Raw genomic sequence first — 18,307 nt, 5'->3', positions numbered from 1 at the left:
TGCAGCTATGCCTGATTTGACAGCCACCATTTTAGCTACAGGAGAAAAAGTCTCCTTATAGTCTAAACCTTCCTTTCGGCTGAATCCTTTGGCTACAAGCCTAGCCTAGAACCTTTCTACCTCCCCATTGGCTTTGTATTTGACTTTGTATACGCATTTGCATCCTATAGGAGTTTTACCTTTAGGCAGATCAACTATATCCCAAGTCAGGTTGTCTTCCAAAGCTTGAATTTCCTATTGCATAGCAGTGAACCATCTTACATCTTTGGCTATCTTAGAGTAATGTTTGGGCTCAACAATGACTGATTGTGCAGTGAGACATTTTATATATGAAGGATATAAACCATCATAGCTCAAATAATTAGACATAGTTATGCACAAGAACTTGTCACATAATTTTGCATCCATCTGGGAGGACCAGTTGTTCTTTGGGATTTTCTGACTGCAATGGGTTGAACAACCTCTACATGTGAAGGAGATTGTGGAGTTTCCACATTCTGTGATGCAAAAATATCAAATTGTGCCTCTGGACTTAGTGGTGAATCAGCATCACTAAACGTAAAGTCATTGGTAGGTGTAGGTGGATTATCCTGAACAGCATTATAAACAGGTGAAGTTAAATGCTCATTTGTTAATTCAAGAACTAGGACTAAGGGATTAGGCAGCATCTTCATCTGTTTAAAGGAAACACATGCTCCTTAAATACCACATCTCTACTGATTAGAAATTGCTTGGATTGCAAGTCATACAATTTATAGCCCTTTTTTTGTTGGTGAGAATCCCATAAACACTGTTGGCAATGCCCTCGCAGAAAACTTGTCTTGTTTCCTTACATTTACATCATAACATAAACACCCAAAGACCCTAAGGTGATCTAATGATGGTGCAATGTTAAAGAACACTTCATAAGGGGACTTTCTTTTCAAGGCTGTAGAAGGCAATCTATTTATTATGTGTACTGCTGTAAGAACACAGTCACCCCAGAAATTTTAGGGGTGCTGCAGATTGAAATCTCAAAACTCTAGTTGTTTCAAGGATGTATCTGTGTCTACTTTCCACTATGCCATTCTGCTACGGAGTACAAAAACATATAGTTTGATGTATAATTCCTAATATCTCAATTAACTGCTTCATATTTGAATTAACAAATTCAGCGCCATTATTTGTTCTCAGAATCTAAACAGAACGATCAAACTGAGTACTGATCATAGAAAATAATCTTTTCATTAACCAACAAGTCTCATCTTTAGAATTCATCAGGAAGAGCCAAGTAATTCTAGAGAAATCATCTACAACTGTAAGAAAAAATCTTTTGCTATCATAAGTGGGTACTCTAAAAGGTCCCCATACATTAGCATGCAAAATATCAAATGGTGCCTTTGCTCTACTAGTACTAACTGGAAATGGCAACCGAGTCTTCCTAGCTAATGGACAAACAGAACACATTGCACAATCACCGTTTCTATTACTAATGTGGAGATTCTTGAACTTATCAATCCTCTTAAGTGTCTCCATAGGTAGGTGACCAAGCCTTTGGTGCCATATCTCGAGTTTTATTGAATCTTGACTAACTGGCATAGAAGTAGGCATGATTGTGGTATGTACAGTTGGTGTAGAAAGCTTCCTCCTACGTATGCAATCTTTTAGTATGTACAGTCCATTTGTGTCGCTACCAATCCCCAACACCTTCCTAGTGTAGAGATCCTGAAACACATATATATCAGGAAAGAAAGCTACCAAACATTGCAGCTCTCTTGTCAATTTTGAAACTAACAGTAGGTTATACTTAATGTTTGGAAACATGAAGAACATCACTAATCTGCCGATTCTTGAATATACTAGTTGATCCACTATGTGTAATTGCAGCCACATCTCCATTTAGAAAATGAAATAAGTTAGGTTTTAGGAATGAGGTTGGATTATCTAATGTTTCTAGCTTTGAAACCAGTTGGTTAGAGGTACCACTATCTACAATCCAAACATCTTGATCCAAGTTAGACATTAGTTAAACTATAATACCTGAATCCATTCTTGTTGCATTAGTTGCTACTTCAGTTTCCTTGCCTTTAAGCAGATGTAAAATCTGCTAATATTGTTCTGGAGTGAATGTGGGATCCATAGGAGTAGAACTAGTTGTTGTTGCTGGGGCATCTTTAGCTGCAAAATTAGTTGTTCCATGTGAATTGTACTTCTTCCTGACTTTGTTATCTTTTGGATATCCTACTACCTATAGCAAGTTTCTTTAGTATGGCCTTTCATGTGGCAAATATCACACTGAAGATTGTAATTTTTCTTTGGCCTTTGCTGATTCCCAGACCTAGTTGTCATCAACGCCTTCATCTCACCCCTATCAACAGTGGTAAAGGTGTTAGACATGGTCCTCTGACTTTCACGCTCCATTAACATAGAGTAGGCATTGTTCACAGATGGAACAAGAATCATCATCAAGAGTTGGCTACGTGTTTGTTCATAAGACTCATTTAGTCCTATTAGGAATTGTAGAAGCTTTTGATGCTCCATAAATTGGACAAATTCACGAGAGTTGGCAGCATCATGACCAGGAATTGGTGCCAAACTATCAAATTCTACCCAAAGCGCTCTCAATTTTGAGAAATAAGTTGAAATTGAGCTAGTGCCCTGCCTAGCAATAGCAAATACTCTGTGGATCTGAAAATTTCTAGAACAATCCACCTTATCAAAACGCTCCTTCAAATCATTCCATACCTCACTAGCATTTGAGGAATATGCCATTGCACTCAATATTTCCGATGAAACACAGTTCATCAACCAAGACAATATAATCGCATTACAATGCTCCTAGAGATCAATGAGATTCGTACCGTAATTCTCCCGTTTGCATGTGTCGTCAATGAACCCTAGCTTATTTTGACCTAGGATTGCAATCCTCATTGCTCGGCTCCACACAGAGTAGTTTTTTGGTCCTCGCAATTGTAATGAAATCAACACAGCTCCTGAATTATCATTTTTGTTTAGGAAAAGTGGATGATTGTGACCTAATTTCTCTGATTCGGTGTTATCGAGAGTCGCCATTGTTGATCCTCCAAATTAGCTTTAAGAGGACAAAATTGAGGACGATAAAACCACACTAATGGCTGTGTGGCTCTGATACTAAGTCAAATTTAGATATCCATGAAGCTCAGCCATGGAGTTTTAGCTAATTGGAAGGTGACCTAATGAGCTTGAGTAAGTGGGCAGAGCAGAGGATGAAAGTGGAGAGAATATTCCAAAAGATTCTATTATTTCTTATGTATCTGTACATGTATACGTAGAGTGAAGTATATGTCTAAAACTAAAACTAACTCTACCACTAAATGTGGTTAACTAACTCTACTAGTAACCATAGTAAACTTAAGTTACAACCATTACAACTAACTAACTGTCATTATGTCTACCGTGAAAATAGTAACAACAATTAAATTTGTAAATGGGATTCTAAAAATATATGATATATTTTTATGCTAGTTGTTAGAGCTGTTGATGCTAAGAGTATGAAGTTTAACAATAAGATGCAAGCTAAAATAGAGCATTAATCAAACCGAGGGGCTTGCTACCCGAGCCTCGGAATGGTCGATGAAGAGCCTTGGGGTCGATGTTAGGCTCGAACTTGAGCTATCGGGGTTAACCAGGGAGAGGATAACAGTTAGAATATAATTAAATAAGGCTCTTTATGGCCAATATCAAGCAATAAATGAAGAACAAGTATGAAGGCGATGAATTCTAAGAGGGGCCTCGAGCTAGTAAGAGCGAGTAAGTTAGAGAGAGGAAAGAGAGAGATATTATTGATCTTGTGGAGAATAGTTAGAGCAACATCATCCGAGAGCTCTACAAAGTGATGGGGATCCCCTTTATATAGGAGGGAAATCTGTCATAGTACAAAATGTGTTAACTGTAAAGGCATGGAGATAGGATGGCTGGACGTGACATCTTGAAATAGGCCCCGGATAGGTCAGCCCCGTCAGATTAGGCCACGTACCTTGGGAACTCCCCTCTCGCCTGCTATAGCCTATTATAGCCGTTGGAATGCGATGCCCTCCGAACCAATACCTGACAACCCCCGAGGGTGAGTCTCGACCTTGGCTTCGAGTTTCGAGGAGCATGACCGCAAGACGACCCTATGACGGGGAAATCGGGTCCCCGGATTCGCCGTATACAGATAGTCTCCGCATTTTTTAAAGTGAAAGTAGCAAGAAATGATAAGAAATGATCCTGAACTCCTGCTTCCTTTGATGTTCTTGTAAACGGCTACGAGATGTCAAGACGCACCATGCGCGTCGTTCCTACAAGTTTCCGCATTGACTGCGGCGGTTGGCTTCCTTCAATGTTCACACGGTGCTTTTATAAACACTCCCCTCTTCCTTTATAGACTCAATCTCATGCCAAAAAACCCCTAGTAAGGTCTATTTCCCCTTGTTCTAGCTCCTTTTCAGGAACGCAACCCCCTTTTTTCTTCCTTCAGATTCTCCTAAGGATGGCAAAAATTTCCACGTCTGCTTCCCAGGAGGTTGCGGGATCATCTTCTTCATTTTTCTCTCAAGGCGAAGTGGCCACTTCCCCCCGTGTTGAGGAGTGCATCCTAGGGTCCTTTGTGATGACCTCCGATTTTAGGGTCGAGAGACCTTCCTCAAAGTCAGGGTGTCGTGAGCCTGTAACTCGGTATATCAGCTCTATAACGAACGTCGAGAGAGTGAGGGCCGACTGTCGCTGGGGGGATATAGTGCTCGTGGAGATTCCCGCTCGAAAGGAAGATATTACGTCTCATAAAGCTGAATTTATGAGTGTGTATACCTAATTGTTTACCTTGGGGCTGGTGGGGCCATCCTTGCCCCCGATCGACCCCGTGATTCTTGACTTCTGCCAGAGTTATCAAGTAACTCTAGGTCAAGTTCATCCTTCGTTCTGGTGCATAGTTTATATGATCAGGCATTACTCGAACATGATAGAGGGAATGCCCTTCACCCTGAACCATCTGATCCAGATGTATAGTCCCCGGCTTCTTCGTGGGGCCTAATCAAGCTATGTTGTCGAGCTTCGAGATCCCTTTTTGCCTACACCAAGGAGTTCAGGGATGAGGAATGGGTAAGCCGATTCATCTAAGTGAGGACGTCTGACCTGATTCCAGTGGAAAATATGTCGTTCCCTGAGAAGTGGAATGCTGGGCATAAGTAAAGGTGATGTCTTTGCTCCTTCTTGACTATATCTTCCTATGCGTCTGACTCTGCTTTTCTTATCTTTTCAGTCGTAGCAATCTACCCAGGTATGGTGTCGGATCTTCAGGATTAGGTTGGCCATTTATACTCGATTTGCCCGTATACCAAACAAGCGTGGCAAGATTTGTCCCAAGCTCGGTGGGAAGCCAAAGACCATGGTGAGCCTCGAGCCTTGTTGTGTCCCCATATTTTGATGCAACTTGCTGTTAGTAGCTTTCCCCATCCTTTGCATTTATCCTATGTATTTATGTAGATCTGGGGGAAATTCCTTTGACAAGGGAGGCACTGTCCGTTGGAGGGGACGCTTTGGTGCTTGGCAAGGAGAAGAAAAGGTAGGGGAGTCTATCTATTGGGCCATCGGAGTCTAAGAGGGTTAAGGTGGAGGATTCCAGGGATGACCCAGCAGCTCTGACCTCCGAGGCAACAGGAAATCCCCGTGCTGAAGGTGAGGGAGAAAGCAGCTTCTCAACAGCCCCCGAAGAGCGTATAAACTTGATCTAGGATGGAGTCTGATGCTATCGTGGCCCAGCAGGAGTCTGATGCTATCGTGGCCCAGCTTCGTGGTGGTAAGGCAATGGATGGAGTATCGAGCACGGCCCTCGAATTGGCAAGTGGCCAGAATTCTTCTCGAGCTGGGATGCCCTTGGCAGGCAGTTCAGAGGGGCCTCGATCTGGGACCCAGGGTGAACAAGGGACGGAGATTTTGGTTGATCCTATTAACCCGTTGATTGTTGTCGATCCTCTTCAGGGGGAGATCCTTCCATCTCATAAAGTGCAAGATGTCCCTCGCGAGGAGCCTTCTGAGGTAGGAGTACTAATCAAAGGCGGAGATGCATTCGAGAGGTCGGCGACCATTCTTGAGGGTAGTTCCGAGGTCGATGCTTCATTCATTTTTGGTGATATGGGCAGACTTTGCGAGCGGGTAACTTCTGCTAACCTTGTCTGCCGCTCTAGGCTATTCCAGTCTTCGTTCTCCTAACTTGTCTCTTTATATGGATTTAGGCTAAAGTGCTTTATAACCAGGTGCTTGCCCAGTATCAGGATGAGGTGATTCGCCGCGAACGCGAGAAAGCCTATTTTACTGAGCAGGTTATTCATCCCCTGTTTTTACTATCATTTGAGCCCTTGTGAGATTCAACTGCCTTTAACTTCTTGGGCCTTAATTTGTGCAGTTTGAGAAGGAGAACACCCTACTGAGAGGGGAGCTTCGGGCCAGAGATGCTAAAATCTCCGAGCTAAGTCGGCACGTGAGCGAGATGACTTTAGAGAGGGACAGCCTTCAGGGGAAAGTTACCTTGATCGAGTGTCAACTCCAGGATGCGAAATAGGATAGTAACAAGTACAAGGGCCTCCATTCCGAACTGGTGGTTGCATTGGTTCGGATCAAATCTGAGGCCGAGGCGCTTGTATCTTTGCACGGGGGAGGAGCAATCGTCGCAGATTCCTACATTGAGAGGGCGTTTGGGGGAACTGGCCTGATTTTACCTCGAGCTGTGGATCGTGCCTGGCCGGATTCCCAAAGGCAGACCATTGGGGGCGCATTGGAAGGCAGCTCGAGTGGTGTTAAAAATGGGGGTGGATCCCTGGAGAGAGAGGATGTTGTTAAGAGGGGGTCATCGGGGGACTTGTAACCGCCTGGGTGTAACCCTTGGGGAGCCGTTGAGGCTGCCGATTCGGTAATATATTAGGATCTTTGTTGTTTTTTCCTGTCGATCTCCTTGTTTGTATATAGTACTTCCATTTTGGCATATGTATAAAGAGAATCCTGCGGCTTTGTTTCCCTTATTCCCCTTTCTGCCTTGAATTCAGCAAAAATTGGCGAAAGAACCTTAGACTCGCGATATGGCACTGTGGCTTGTTTAGGCCGGCTCCGGAGTTGTCATGTGTCTGGTCGATGTGACCTTTAGTGTAAACTGCCGTTAGAGCTCTTACACTTTTGCTAAACTGTTTTGTGTTGAGTCTCCGAGTCGGGCTTTAAGTCGAGCCTACTCGACCCTCAATCTTTTGTGCCCGCATGAGCAGATGGAAAATGGCTTTTATATGCCTTGGGTCGAAGCAACCTTTTAGGTACATGGCCCTAAGGCTCGTGAAGCTGGTGACGGTGGCTCTTACGTTGTGCCTTTAGGCATGTATAGTTAACTATTTTGGATCCGGTCTCCGAATCGGGTTACGACTCGAGCTCTTTTTAATCCTCAAGTTTTCAATTTTTTCAGCTGGCGGCAGTGGCTCTTACTCTTTTGGTCGTTGAGACCTTTTAGTGTGTGGCCCTGAGGCTCATTTGGCTGGCAGTAATGGCTCTTATGCTTTACCCGTGGGCATGTGTAGGCTTTGTTTTCCTCTTGTTAAGGACTTTTGAAATGATTTTTCCTAACCCGTCGTCGGTTCGGGAAGAACCTCGATTTCAAGTTGTTAGCGGCGATGTTCGAGCACCTTAGAAGGTTTAGCTCGTAGGCTGAGTAGCTCAAAGGTTTGTGATTTGGAGATGACATGGTCAAAGCTCGTTTGCCTGTTGAGGGAATCCTATTTTAACTGGTTCTTTTCGAAGTATTGGCCTGCGATTTTGTTAGTGACAGTCGGGTGTCCCCGAGTCGCGTTAGTTTGGTTGGTGCAACCATTTTGATCGGAGTCATATGTGTTTGGCCGGAGCCATTTTTGATCTCGAGTGATAGTTTAGGCGTCTACACCGAGGGTATGCCCTTTTGGGAATCTTACAAATACAACATATAGCCTAAAATTCGGGATTGAGTTTTATGCCTGTAGGAAGGTCTTACAAAATTTTCATGCATGTTGAGGTCTTACAGTTTTGTCATGCCTGTTGAGGTTTTACAGTTTTGTCATACCTGTTGAGGTCTTGCAGTTTGTCATGCCTGTTGAGGTCTTACAGTTTGTCATGCATGTTGAGGTCTTACCGTTTGTCATGCATGTTGAGGTCTTACAGTTTTTGTTGTTATGTAAAATAGATCTGGCATAGACCGAGTCTGCCTGCTCGGGGTCTTACGGCCTCGGGTTTTCCAGCGTATGGCGATTGGCGACAGTCTCCAAATCATCGAGTTTGCTTAGGCTCAAAGGCCGTTACTCGTGAGCTCGGAATTGCCTCGTTGAGGCCTTATGATCCCGGAGTTCCGACCTTGAGATCGTGCGGGTGCCAAATTGTTGATGCTAAGCCTCTGAGTATTTCGGGACGTATTTGGTGGAGGGACCCCTACCGTGAGCATGCTGAACTTTCTTATGGAGTACAAGATGTTTTTGGTGAAATATACGCTTTGATTGCTTGACGTGAATACACGTCATTGGGTTGCCATAAGCCTGGCTCATGCGGACACGGTTCGTTCGACCGTTTGTCCCAGTACATCATTTCCTATTGGAACCTCGTTTGTCATTTCTAGGGAAATATGTGGACGTTGCCTCGTTAAAACCCTTGCAGGTAAAAACCCATTTTGGGGTAAGAAAACTCGATTGAAGGAAAAGAGTGAAACGTTTGCTCGAGGATCTTTGTGGATTTTCGCGATCGGACGCCCTAGAAGTAATACTGCTTAAGCATCAATACATTCCAGTTGCTCGGAAATTGTTCGCCTTCCATGGTGCCAAGCTTATATGATCCTTTGCCAACTATCGCGAGGACACGATATGTCCCTTCCTAATTCTGGCCCAGCTTCCCTTCATTAGGGTTTCGGGTGTTGAGAGTAACCTTCCTTAGGACCAAGTCCCCGATCCCAAAATATTGGAGATTTTTTCTTCTATTGTAGTATCTTTCGATTTTCTACTTTTGGGCAGCCATCCGAATCAGCGAGGCTTCCCATCTTTCATCGAGCAGCTCGAGGGCCGTTGTCATGGCCTCATTGTTTGAGCCCTCATTAGTGTGCTGGAATCTGGTGCTCGGTTCCCCGACTTCCACTGGTATCAATGCTTCGATTCCATATACTAGAGAGAAGGGTGTTTCCCCGGTGCTCGATTTTGAAGTTGTTCGATATGCCCATAGCACCTAGGGAAGCGTTTCTCTCCATTTTCCTTTGGTGCTCTCCAGTTTCTTTTTCAAGTTCTGAATGATGGTTTTATTCGTAGATTTGGCCTGGCCGTTTGCACACGGGTGGTAAGGCGTTGACAGGATTCTCTTGATTTTGTTGTCTTCAAGGAACTGTGTTACCTTGTTCCCGATGAACTGCCTCCCGTTATCGCATGTTATTTCGGATGGGATTCCGAACCGGCATACGATGTGATCCCATATAAAATTGATGACTTCCTTCTTTCTTATTTTCTCGAAGGTCTGCGCTTCCACCCATTTTGAAAAGTAATCAGTCATAAACAGAATGAATCTAGGCTTACCTGGTGCCGTCGACAAAGGGCCGACGATGTCCATTCCCCATTTCATGAATGGCCACAGTGATAAAATGGAATGTAGTTGCTCATCGGGCTGGTGGATCATGGGAGCGAACCTCTAGCATTTGTCGCATTTTTGGACGAATTCTCTGGCCTCTTTTCCATGCTGTCCTAATAGTAGCTCGCTCTGATCACCTTTCAGACTAAAGAGTCGGTCCCGAAATGATTTTCGCAGGTGCCCTCGTGGATCTCTCGGAGCACATAATCTGTGTCGCCCGGTCCCAAGCATACCGCCAGGGGGCCATCGAAAGTTCTCCTGTACAGAGTCTCATTTTCATCGAGCGAGAACCGGGCTGCTTTGGTTCGCAGGGCCCTCGATTCTTTTGGATCTGCAGGCAGCCTCCCGTCCTTTAGATAAATGATAAATTTGTTTCTCTAGTCCCATGTCAGGCTGGTGGAGTTAATCTCCGCATGACCTTCCTCGACCACAGATTTGAACAATTGGACGACAGCTCCGGGGAGCAGGTCTTCTTCTTCAGCAGAAGATCCCAGATTTGCGAGGGCATCGGCCTCGCAGTTCTGCTCTCGGGGTACATGGACTAAGGTCCATTCATTGAAGTGACGTAATATGATTTGGATTTTGTCCAAGTACCTCTGCATCTTGTCCTCTCGGGCTTCGTAGCTTCCATTCATTTGGCTTACTACGAGGAGCGAATCACATTTTGCCTCGATAGTCTCGGCCCCCAAACTTTTGGCCAATTCTAAACCTGCAATCATAGCCTCATACTTGGCTTCATTGTTAGTTAGTTTTGCGATTTTTATGGATTTTCTGATTATGCTACTAACGGGCGGCTTTATAACTATACCGATCCTGAATCCTCTTATGTTTATGGCACCATCTGTGAACAGGGTTCATACCCTAGAGGACGTGACCGATTTCAATAAAAGCTCCTTCTCTACCTCGGGCACGAGGGATGGCGAGAAATCGGCCACGAAGTCCACCAGGATTTGGGACTTGATGGTCGTTCGAGGTTGATACTCGATATCATACCCTCCGAGTTCAATGGCCCATTTGGCTGATTGACCCAATAACTCAGGTTTATGCAGTATGCTCCGGAGGGGATAAGTTGATAGAATGCAGATATGGTGACACTAAAAGTAAGGCTTCAGCTTGCGCGAGGCGCTTATCAATGCGAGAGCCAATTTTTCCAGATGGGGATACCGGGTTTCGGCATCCCCCAAGGTTCGGCTTACATAATAAACAGGAAATTATGTACCTTGCTCCTCTCAAAACAGTATGCTATTTATCGCTATTTCAGACACGGCCAGGTATAGGTACAGCGTTTCATCCTCCTTGGGTGTGTGCGGTAAAGGCGGGCTAGTCAGGTATCGTTTCAGTTCTTCTAGGGCGTGTTGGCATTCTGGAGTCCATTCAAATTTGCTCTTTCTTTTGAGTAGGGAGAAGAAATGGTGGCTTTTGTCTGATGACCTTGATATGAATCTGCCTAAGGCCATTATCCGCCCTGTCAGCCGTTGGACGGCTTTTACATTGTTCACTACCATGATCTCTTCGATGGCTTTTATTTTGTCGGGATTGATCTCGATCCCCCTGTTTGACACCATGAAGCCCAGGAATTTGCCCGAACCTACTTCGAAGGCACACTTCTTGAGGTTGAGCTTCATGTTGTAGCTTCTGAGGATGTTGAAAGTTTCCTGCAAACGGGTCAAATGGTCTTCTGTGTGCAGGGATTTGACTAGCATATCATCAATATATACTTCCATTGATTTACCTACTTGATGCTCGAACATTTTATTAATTAGGCACTGGTATGTTGTTCTTGCATTTTTTAGCCCAAAGAGCATTACGTTAGAGCAATATATACCATACTTTGTGATGAACGAGGTCTTTTCCCTGTCCTTAGGGTGCATCTGGATTTGATTATACCCCGAGTAGGCATCGAGAAAAGTGAGGGTCTCGTGGTCGGTCGTAGCATCAATTAGACGATCGATATTAGGCAACAAGAAGGAATCTTTGGGGCATGCTTTATTCAAATCTATATAATCTATGCACATTCTTAGCTTGTTCCCCTTTTTTGGCACTACTACTACGTTAGCCAGCCATTCGGGATACTTTACCTCCCTAATGGATCCGATTTTAAGAAGTTTCGCTACCTCCTCTTTGATGAAGGCATGTTTTACCTCGGACTGCGGTCTTCTCTTTTGCTATACGGGTTTGAATTTGGGATCAACGCTCAGCCTGTGGGAGATTATTTCCGACGGAATTCCTGTCATATCTAGGTGAGACCAGGCGAAACAGTCGATATTGTTACTAAGAAATTGAATAAACCCTATCCTGAGTTTGGGGGTCAACCTCGTTCCCAGGTATACCTTACGATCTGGGAGGTGCTCGATCAAAACGGTATGCTCCAGCTTTTCGACAGTTGATTTGGTCGCATCCGATTCCTCGGGGGCGACGAAGGTTCAGGGAGCGAAGAAATCTTCCTCGTCATCTTCGAGGTTCTGTACGCTTCCCTCCTCGTCCAAGACTGGGCATGTGGGGGTTGGCGCCTCATGGTGGATCGCGAACATTTCTTTCGCCGCCCGCTGTTCTCCATGTATGGTCGTGATGCCATCCCTCGTGGGAAACCTTATCACCTGGTGCAAGGTTGAGGGCACTGCCGTATCCAAGGCCTGTCGAGTAAGGCATTGTACCTCATATCGGCGTTGATGACCTGGAACTCGGTGTTCTAGATTGCGCCAGACGTGTTGATCGGGAGGGTGATCTCTCCTTTCGTTATTTCGCTGGTCATGTTGAAGCCGTGGAGAATTCGAGGGACGGGAATGACTTGATTGAGCAGCCCCAGATGTTCTACTACTTCTGATCTGATTATGTTGGCCGAGCTGCCTGGATCCATGAGCATGCGCTTTATCCTGGTGTTGTTTAAAAGAAACGAGATCACTAGCGCGTCGTTGTGCGGCTCCATCATAGCCTCGAGGTCATCCTCGCTGAATACGAGGGTATCTTCGGGTATGCGGTTTTGGGTCAGTCCTTCTTCCGTAGCAGACGTTCTCGTTCGTTTGAACATGGGTCCTTCGGGAATGTTGGTTCCCCCAATAATCATGTGGACGTCATGTTGGAGAACCTTCACTTCCATCCAGGTTGAATCCGGTGGTGTACCGTCCTCTAGGACAGTCGTGTCCTTCTCCTTGTTGTTTTCAAGGTTCTAGTTTCCCATTTTACTCGCCGAGCTAGGCGCTCCGTCCTGAAATCGAAGATCTAGGACCAGAAAAAGTGTGAAAGATAACTTGCGTTTTTGTAATGAAACCAACAAGAAAATAATCACTATTATTTTTAGCCCCACGGTGGGCGCCAAACTGTTTACCGTGAAAATGGTAACAACAATTAAATTTGTAAATGGGATTCTAAAAATATGTGATCTATTTTATGCTAGTTGTTAGAGAAGTTGATGCTAAGAATATGAAGTTTAACGATGAGATGCAAGCTAAAACGGAGCAGTAATCAAACCGAGGGGCTTGCTACCCGAGCCTCAGATTGGTCGATGAAGAGCCTCGGGATCGATGTTAGGCTCGAACTCGACTATCTGGGGTAACCGGGGAGGGGATAACAGTTAGAATATAATTAAAGAAGGTTCTTTATGGCCAATATCAAGCAATAAATGAAGAACAAGTATGAAGGCAATGAATGCTAAGAGGGGCCTCGAGCTAGTAAGAACGAGTAAGTTAGAGAGAGGAAAGAGAGAGATATTATTGATCTTGTGGAGAATAGTTGGAGCAACATCATCCGAGAGCTCTACAAAGTGATGGGGATCCCCTTTATATAGGAGGGAAATCTGTCATAGTACAAAATGTGTTAACTGTAAAGGCATGGAGATAGGATGGCTGGACGTGACATCTTGAAATAGGCCCCGGATAGGCCAGCCCCGTCAGATTAGGCCATGTACCTTGGGAACTCCCCTCTCGCCTGCTATAGCCTGTTATAGCCGTTGGAACGCGATGCCCTCCGGACCGATACCTGACGACCCCCGAGGGTGAGTCTCGACCTTGGCTTCGAACTTCGAGGAGCATGACCGCGAGACGACCCTATGACGGGGAAATTGGGTCCCCGGATTCGCCATATACACATTACAACTGACTTAACTGACACTTCTTGGCTCATTAAAAATACCCAAAATATTAGAATGATGTAAACTTTTCTAACTTCCATGGAATATTCCAATGCTGAGTGAATACCAGTAAAAATTGCTCACCAAAAGCAAGCCAAACGATCTTCACTTGTTTATATTCTATTTTCAGACCAAAAACACTAGTGCAAATTGACTTTAATCACTACAATCACTAGCTACCACCCCTATAGTCAAACCACAAAGAACGATTTGTCACTGTAATACTTAATTCATTTGACTTCACCTAACCACTACAATGACTTGACGCCCATTCTAATCAACTAGAAAGGCAACTGATTTGTGATTGCCGTACACAATCCATTGACTCAATTAGTATGGGCAAAATCATCTTTCTATAAAACCAGATTGTGCTCATTAATGCCTTAGTACAAAGAATATTTCAAAGAGTATTCAAACCAACCATGACTAAACCATGCCTACTGCTTCTTTCACTGGGATTTCTCAGTTTCTTTAGAGCTGCTTTTTGCTGTCCAATTGATCAAAAACAAGCCCTTCTCAAGTTTAAATCTGCATTCCTCAAGAATGCTGCTGCTGTTAATTCATCTTCTTCAGATGCTTTCTTCAGCTTTGCACTAGTGGACTGGAATTCCACCTCCGATTGTTGTACTTGGGATAGAGTCATTTGTGACTCTAAATCAAATTCTAAAGCTGTCATTGCTCTCTATCTGGATTCCCTTGTTTCTCTTCAATCTCTTGAACCTGTTGCGGTCACTTCTTCTGTTTTGGCACCCCTTTTCGGAATAAAATCTTTGATGATGCTTATCTTGTCCTCAAATCACATAAAAGGCCAAATACCGGGTGAAGGGATCGCCAGTCTTGGAAACTTAGTTCATCTTGACTTGATGCAGAATAACTTTACTGGCTCTATTCCTCCACAAGTTTTTCACTTAAGGCACCTCCAATATCTAGACTTGAGTGAGAATTTGCTTACTGGTGTTTTGGTTCCTGAAGTAGGATTTCTTCAAAAGTTGAGAACATTGAAGCTTGATGACAACTTTCTTGGTGGAAACATTCCCGTGGAGATTGGAAACCTCAGCAAGATTCAAGAATTGTCCCTCAGAAACAACCACTTTTCTGGTGGATTCCCACTTTCTATATTGAACTTGAAGGGATTGCGAGTGTTGGATTTAAGGGAAAATCTATTTTCGCAGCAGATTCCAACTGAGATGGGGAGCTTGTCAAATCTCTCTACTTTGGCCTTGAGCAAGAACAAGCTGACTGGTGTCATTCCAAGTTCAATAAAGAACATGACCAAATTGGAGACTCTTAAATTGGATAACAATATGCTTACTGGGGAGATTCCATCTTGGTTATTCCAAATGAAGGCTCTGAAAAATCTGTTTCTTGGAAAAAATGCATTGAAATGGAACAACAATGCCAAGATAGTGCCTCAATGCATGTTGTCTGGACTGTCCCTTCAGTCTTGCGACGTTGTAGGACTGATACCAGAATGGATTTCTTCACAAAGAAGTATTGATTACTTGGATTTGAGTGACAACAAGCTCGTCGGAACTTTCCCTCAGTGGCTTGCAGAAATGGAACTTGGAACTATTATTCTGTCAGATAACAATCTCACAGGTTCTCTCCTTCCTAGTCTCTTCCATTCCAGAAGTCTATCTCTTCTTGACCTTTCAAGAAACAGGTTTTCGGGGGAGCTCCCAGAAAACATGGGTAATGCTACCGCGATTATGATTCTCATATTGGCTGAGAACAGTTTCTCTGGAAAAATTCCGAGCTCCATCACCAATATTTATCGTTTGTTACTGTTGGACTTGTCAAAGAACAGACTTTCTGGCACAATTCCATTTTTTGATCCAACTTCTTTTGTTGCATATGTTGACTTATCCTTTAATGACTTCTCTGGTGATGTTCCTCTAACCTTTTCACAAGAAACCAGGATTTTAGCCTTAGGGGGAAACAATTTTTCAGGGAGTTTGAAGAGGAACCTGACCAATTTTTACATGCTTGAGCATCTTGATCTTCATGACAACAGAATTACAGGAGAATTCCCAAATTTTATCTCAGAAATGTCCACACTTAGAAGCTTGAATTTGAGGAATAATTTCCTACAAGGTTCAGTTCCTTGTAGCATTTCCAACTTAAGTAAGCTTCAAATACTTGACTTGTCACACAACAGTTTCACTGGAAGCATCCCTTCAGAGGTCGGAAATCTAGTTGGAATGATTGAAACGCCAAGTACGTTCTCATCAATATCATTCGTTTTCACCTTCTCAATTGAATACACTGACCTGATAGTGAACTGGAAGAGGTCAGTACAAGGTCTGTCATCGAGTGCCAGCATCGACATCTACTCTTGGCTGGACTTGTCAAAAAACCATCTTTCTGGTGAAATACCATCTTCTATAGGCAAACTTAGAGGACTAAAGATGCTTAACATCTCTTACAATGGCCTTAAAGGAAAAATTCCAGCAACTGTTGGGAATTTAGAGAATCTTGAGAGTTTAGATTTGTCTCACAACAGTCTCTCTGGTCCAATACCTCAATCCTTTACAAAGCTTCAACAACTCACTACTCTGGATGTCAGCAATAACCATCTAAAGGGTAAAATCCCAGTTGGTGGCCAAATGGATACAATGGATGATCCAACTTATTATGCTAATAATAGTGGTGGTCTTTGTGGCTTCCAAATTCAACTGCACTGTCCTGAAAACAAGTCACCACAAGCAATGGAACCAGAGAATGAGAGCAAAGAGCCATGGTTTGCATGGGAAGCAATGTGGGTAGGATTCCCATTTGGTTTCCTTGTATCAATTCTAGTCATATTTCTTACTGGACTTTTCACCCCCAAGAAGCTTACACAACAGCGTAGCCTCCTAAGAAGGCGCGCTTGGAACTGAAGCAATTGCACTTTAAATTCTTGAAGATACATAGTGCAGATCAAGAAGCAGCATAGAATTAGGATAGTATAGATAATGACGAGAAGAGTAATTGCCTCAGTTCTCTTACACAGCTGCAGTGGAACCTTTCCTGCATAATTTTACTAATAAATATTTCCATTATGAGACTACACTCTTTTTCCTTTTGGGGGGTACCTTGAGATGGCTATGAGGTTGCATTTGAGTACTAAAAACAATAGACTGACTGCTAATTCGAAACCAAAAAACCTGCTAACCCACTAAGATTTTAACGGCCTACCCAGGTCAGTAAAATTGCCTTCTTCTTTTCCTAATATAGTTCTAGTATGTGTGTCTACTGAAGCAAGGCTTATGTCTACCACTATGTTTAATTATCCTAAGTATCCTTCTAACTGCTTACAAAAATGGAAGAGTCGTAAAATCTCAACTGGAAAAGAAAGGAATGATATGCCACGACAAGTATTGGGATCGAAACAATATAGTGCATGCGGAAGCTAATAATGCTGTAACACCCCAGACTATAGACAGAGTCCCACATCGGCAAACCATAAGAGGGATGCTTGGTATATAAGTTAACAAGCCTTAGACCCTAGTGATGCGTTTTAAACCCGTGAGGGCCTAGGCCCAGAGCGGACAATATCACTAGCGGGCTGGGCTGTTACAGATGGTATTAGAGTCACTCTTGTGTCAGCCTTGCCGATGGTGGGTCAGAGTTCAACTGAGTTTAGGCAAATCCCGGTTAGGCGGGGCAAACCTCAATGCTGAGTCTAGGCAAATCCCATGCGGTGGGGCAAACCTCAGCAAGGATGCTGAGTCCATAAGAGGGGGTGTATGTAACACCCCAGACTATAGACTGAGCCCCACATCGGCAAAACACAAGAGTGAGGGCCTAGGCCCAGAGCGGACAATATCACTAGCGGGTTGGGCTATTACAAATGCAACAAAGAAAAATATACTAAACTAGGCATAATAATTTATTTTGATTTGGTCAATCGACCTACATATGATCCATCAATAATATAAAAGATATAAAAGAGAAAATAAAATATTTGAGAGAATAATCTCCCCTAAACATGATTGTCGTAAAGACTACATTGTGGAGGTTGTTCTTGTTGTGCGAAGAAATGTCAATTTATAGAGTAAAAAACTTCTCGAAAAAAAAAAGGATAAGGCATAATGAAGGAGATTTATTCTCTTTAGTAGTTTTTTCCCCTTCCTTCAAGAAAGAGAGTCTTAATAGATTAGAAATTCAGGAAAAATCCTAACAAGAAGAGATCTACCAAATATGAAATTGAAATGAGCAATCTAAAGCATTTGCAACTTTAGAAATCTCCAAATTCTTGACGTCCAGGAAACAATCTCAGAACAAAACCACCCTTCAGAGCTAGGAAATCTTACTGGTATGATGGAAAACCAGCAAGATCTTCATATGCTTCTGACTTCTCACCGACAAAGCATGAATATATCGCAGCCTAAGCTCTTTTTTGAAAGAAAAAACAAATTACTACATGAACTATTTGATTTTACTGATAAAGCTGATCATTGGCGGCAATTTGTTTGTGAAAATGAAGAGGAATTATAACTTGTTACATCTTCAAAGTTAAGCTTGTTTATCCCTCTAATCTTCCTTTCATGATCAAAAGCAGTTTCACTGATGCACAATATATTATTGGTCTCTACA

General features: G+C 43.4%; 2 protein-coding genes across 2 annotated transcripts; one reads left to right on the top strand and one right to left on the bottom strand.

Moving 5' to 3' along the window:
* Positions 1 to 2,223: 2,223 nt before the first annotated feature.
* On the bottom strand, positions 2,224 to 2,751 carry LOC138881972 (uncharacterized). The gene has a single exon (XM_070162271.1). It carries the CDS (start codon positions 2,749 to 2,751, stop codon positions 2,224 to 2,226), a length of 528 nt encoding a protein of 175 aa, XP_070018372.1.
* An 11,286-nt stretch (positions 2,752 to 14,037) lies between these two features.
* LOC104236664 (receptor-like protein 46) lies at positions 14,038 to 16,849 on the top strand. Its single transcript, XM_009790645.2, has one exon. It carries the CDS (start codon positions 14,152 to 14,154, stop codon positions 16,606 to 16,608), a length of 2,457 nt encoding a protein of 818 aa, XP_009788947.1. The 5' UTR covers positions 14,038 to 14,151; the 3' UTR covers positions 16,609 to 16,849.
* Positions 16,850 to 18,307: the final 1,458 nt, after the last annotated feature.

The sequence above is a fragment of the Nicotiana sylvestris genome, chromosome 11 (genome assembly GCF_000393655.2).
Source record: "Nicotiana sylvestris chromosome 11, ASM39365v2, whole genome shotgun sequence".
Classification (NCBI taxonomy): Eukaryota; Viridiplantae; Streptophyta; class Magnoliopsida; order Solanales; family Solanaceae; genus Nicotiana; species Nicotiana sylvestris.
The sequence above is the reverse complement of the archived record's forward strand: the minus strand, read 5'-3'. Positions and strand labels throughout refer to the sequence as shown.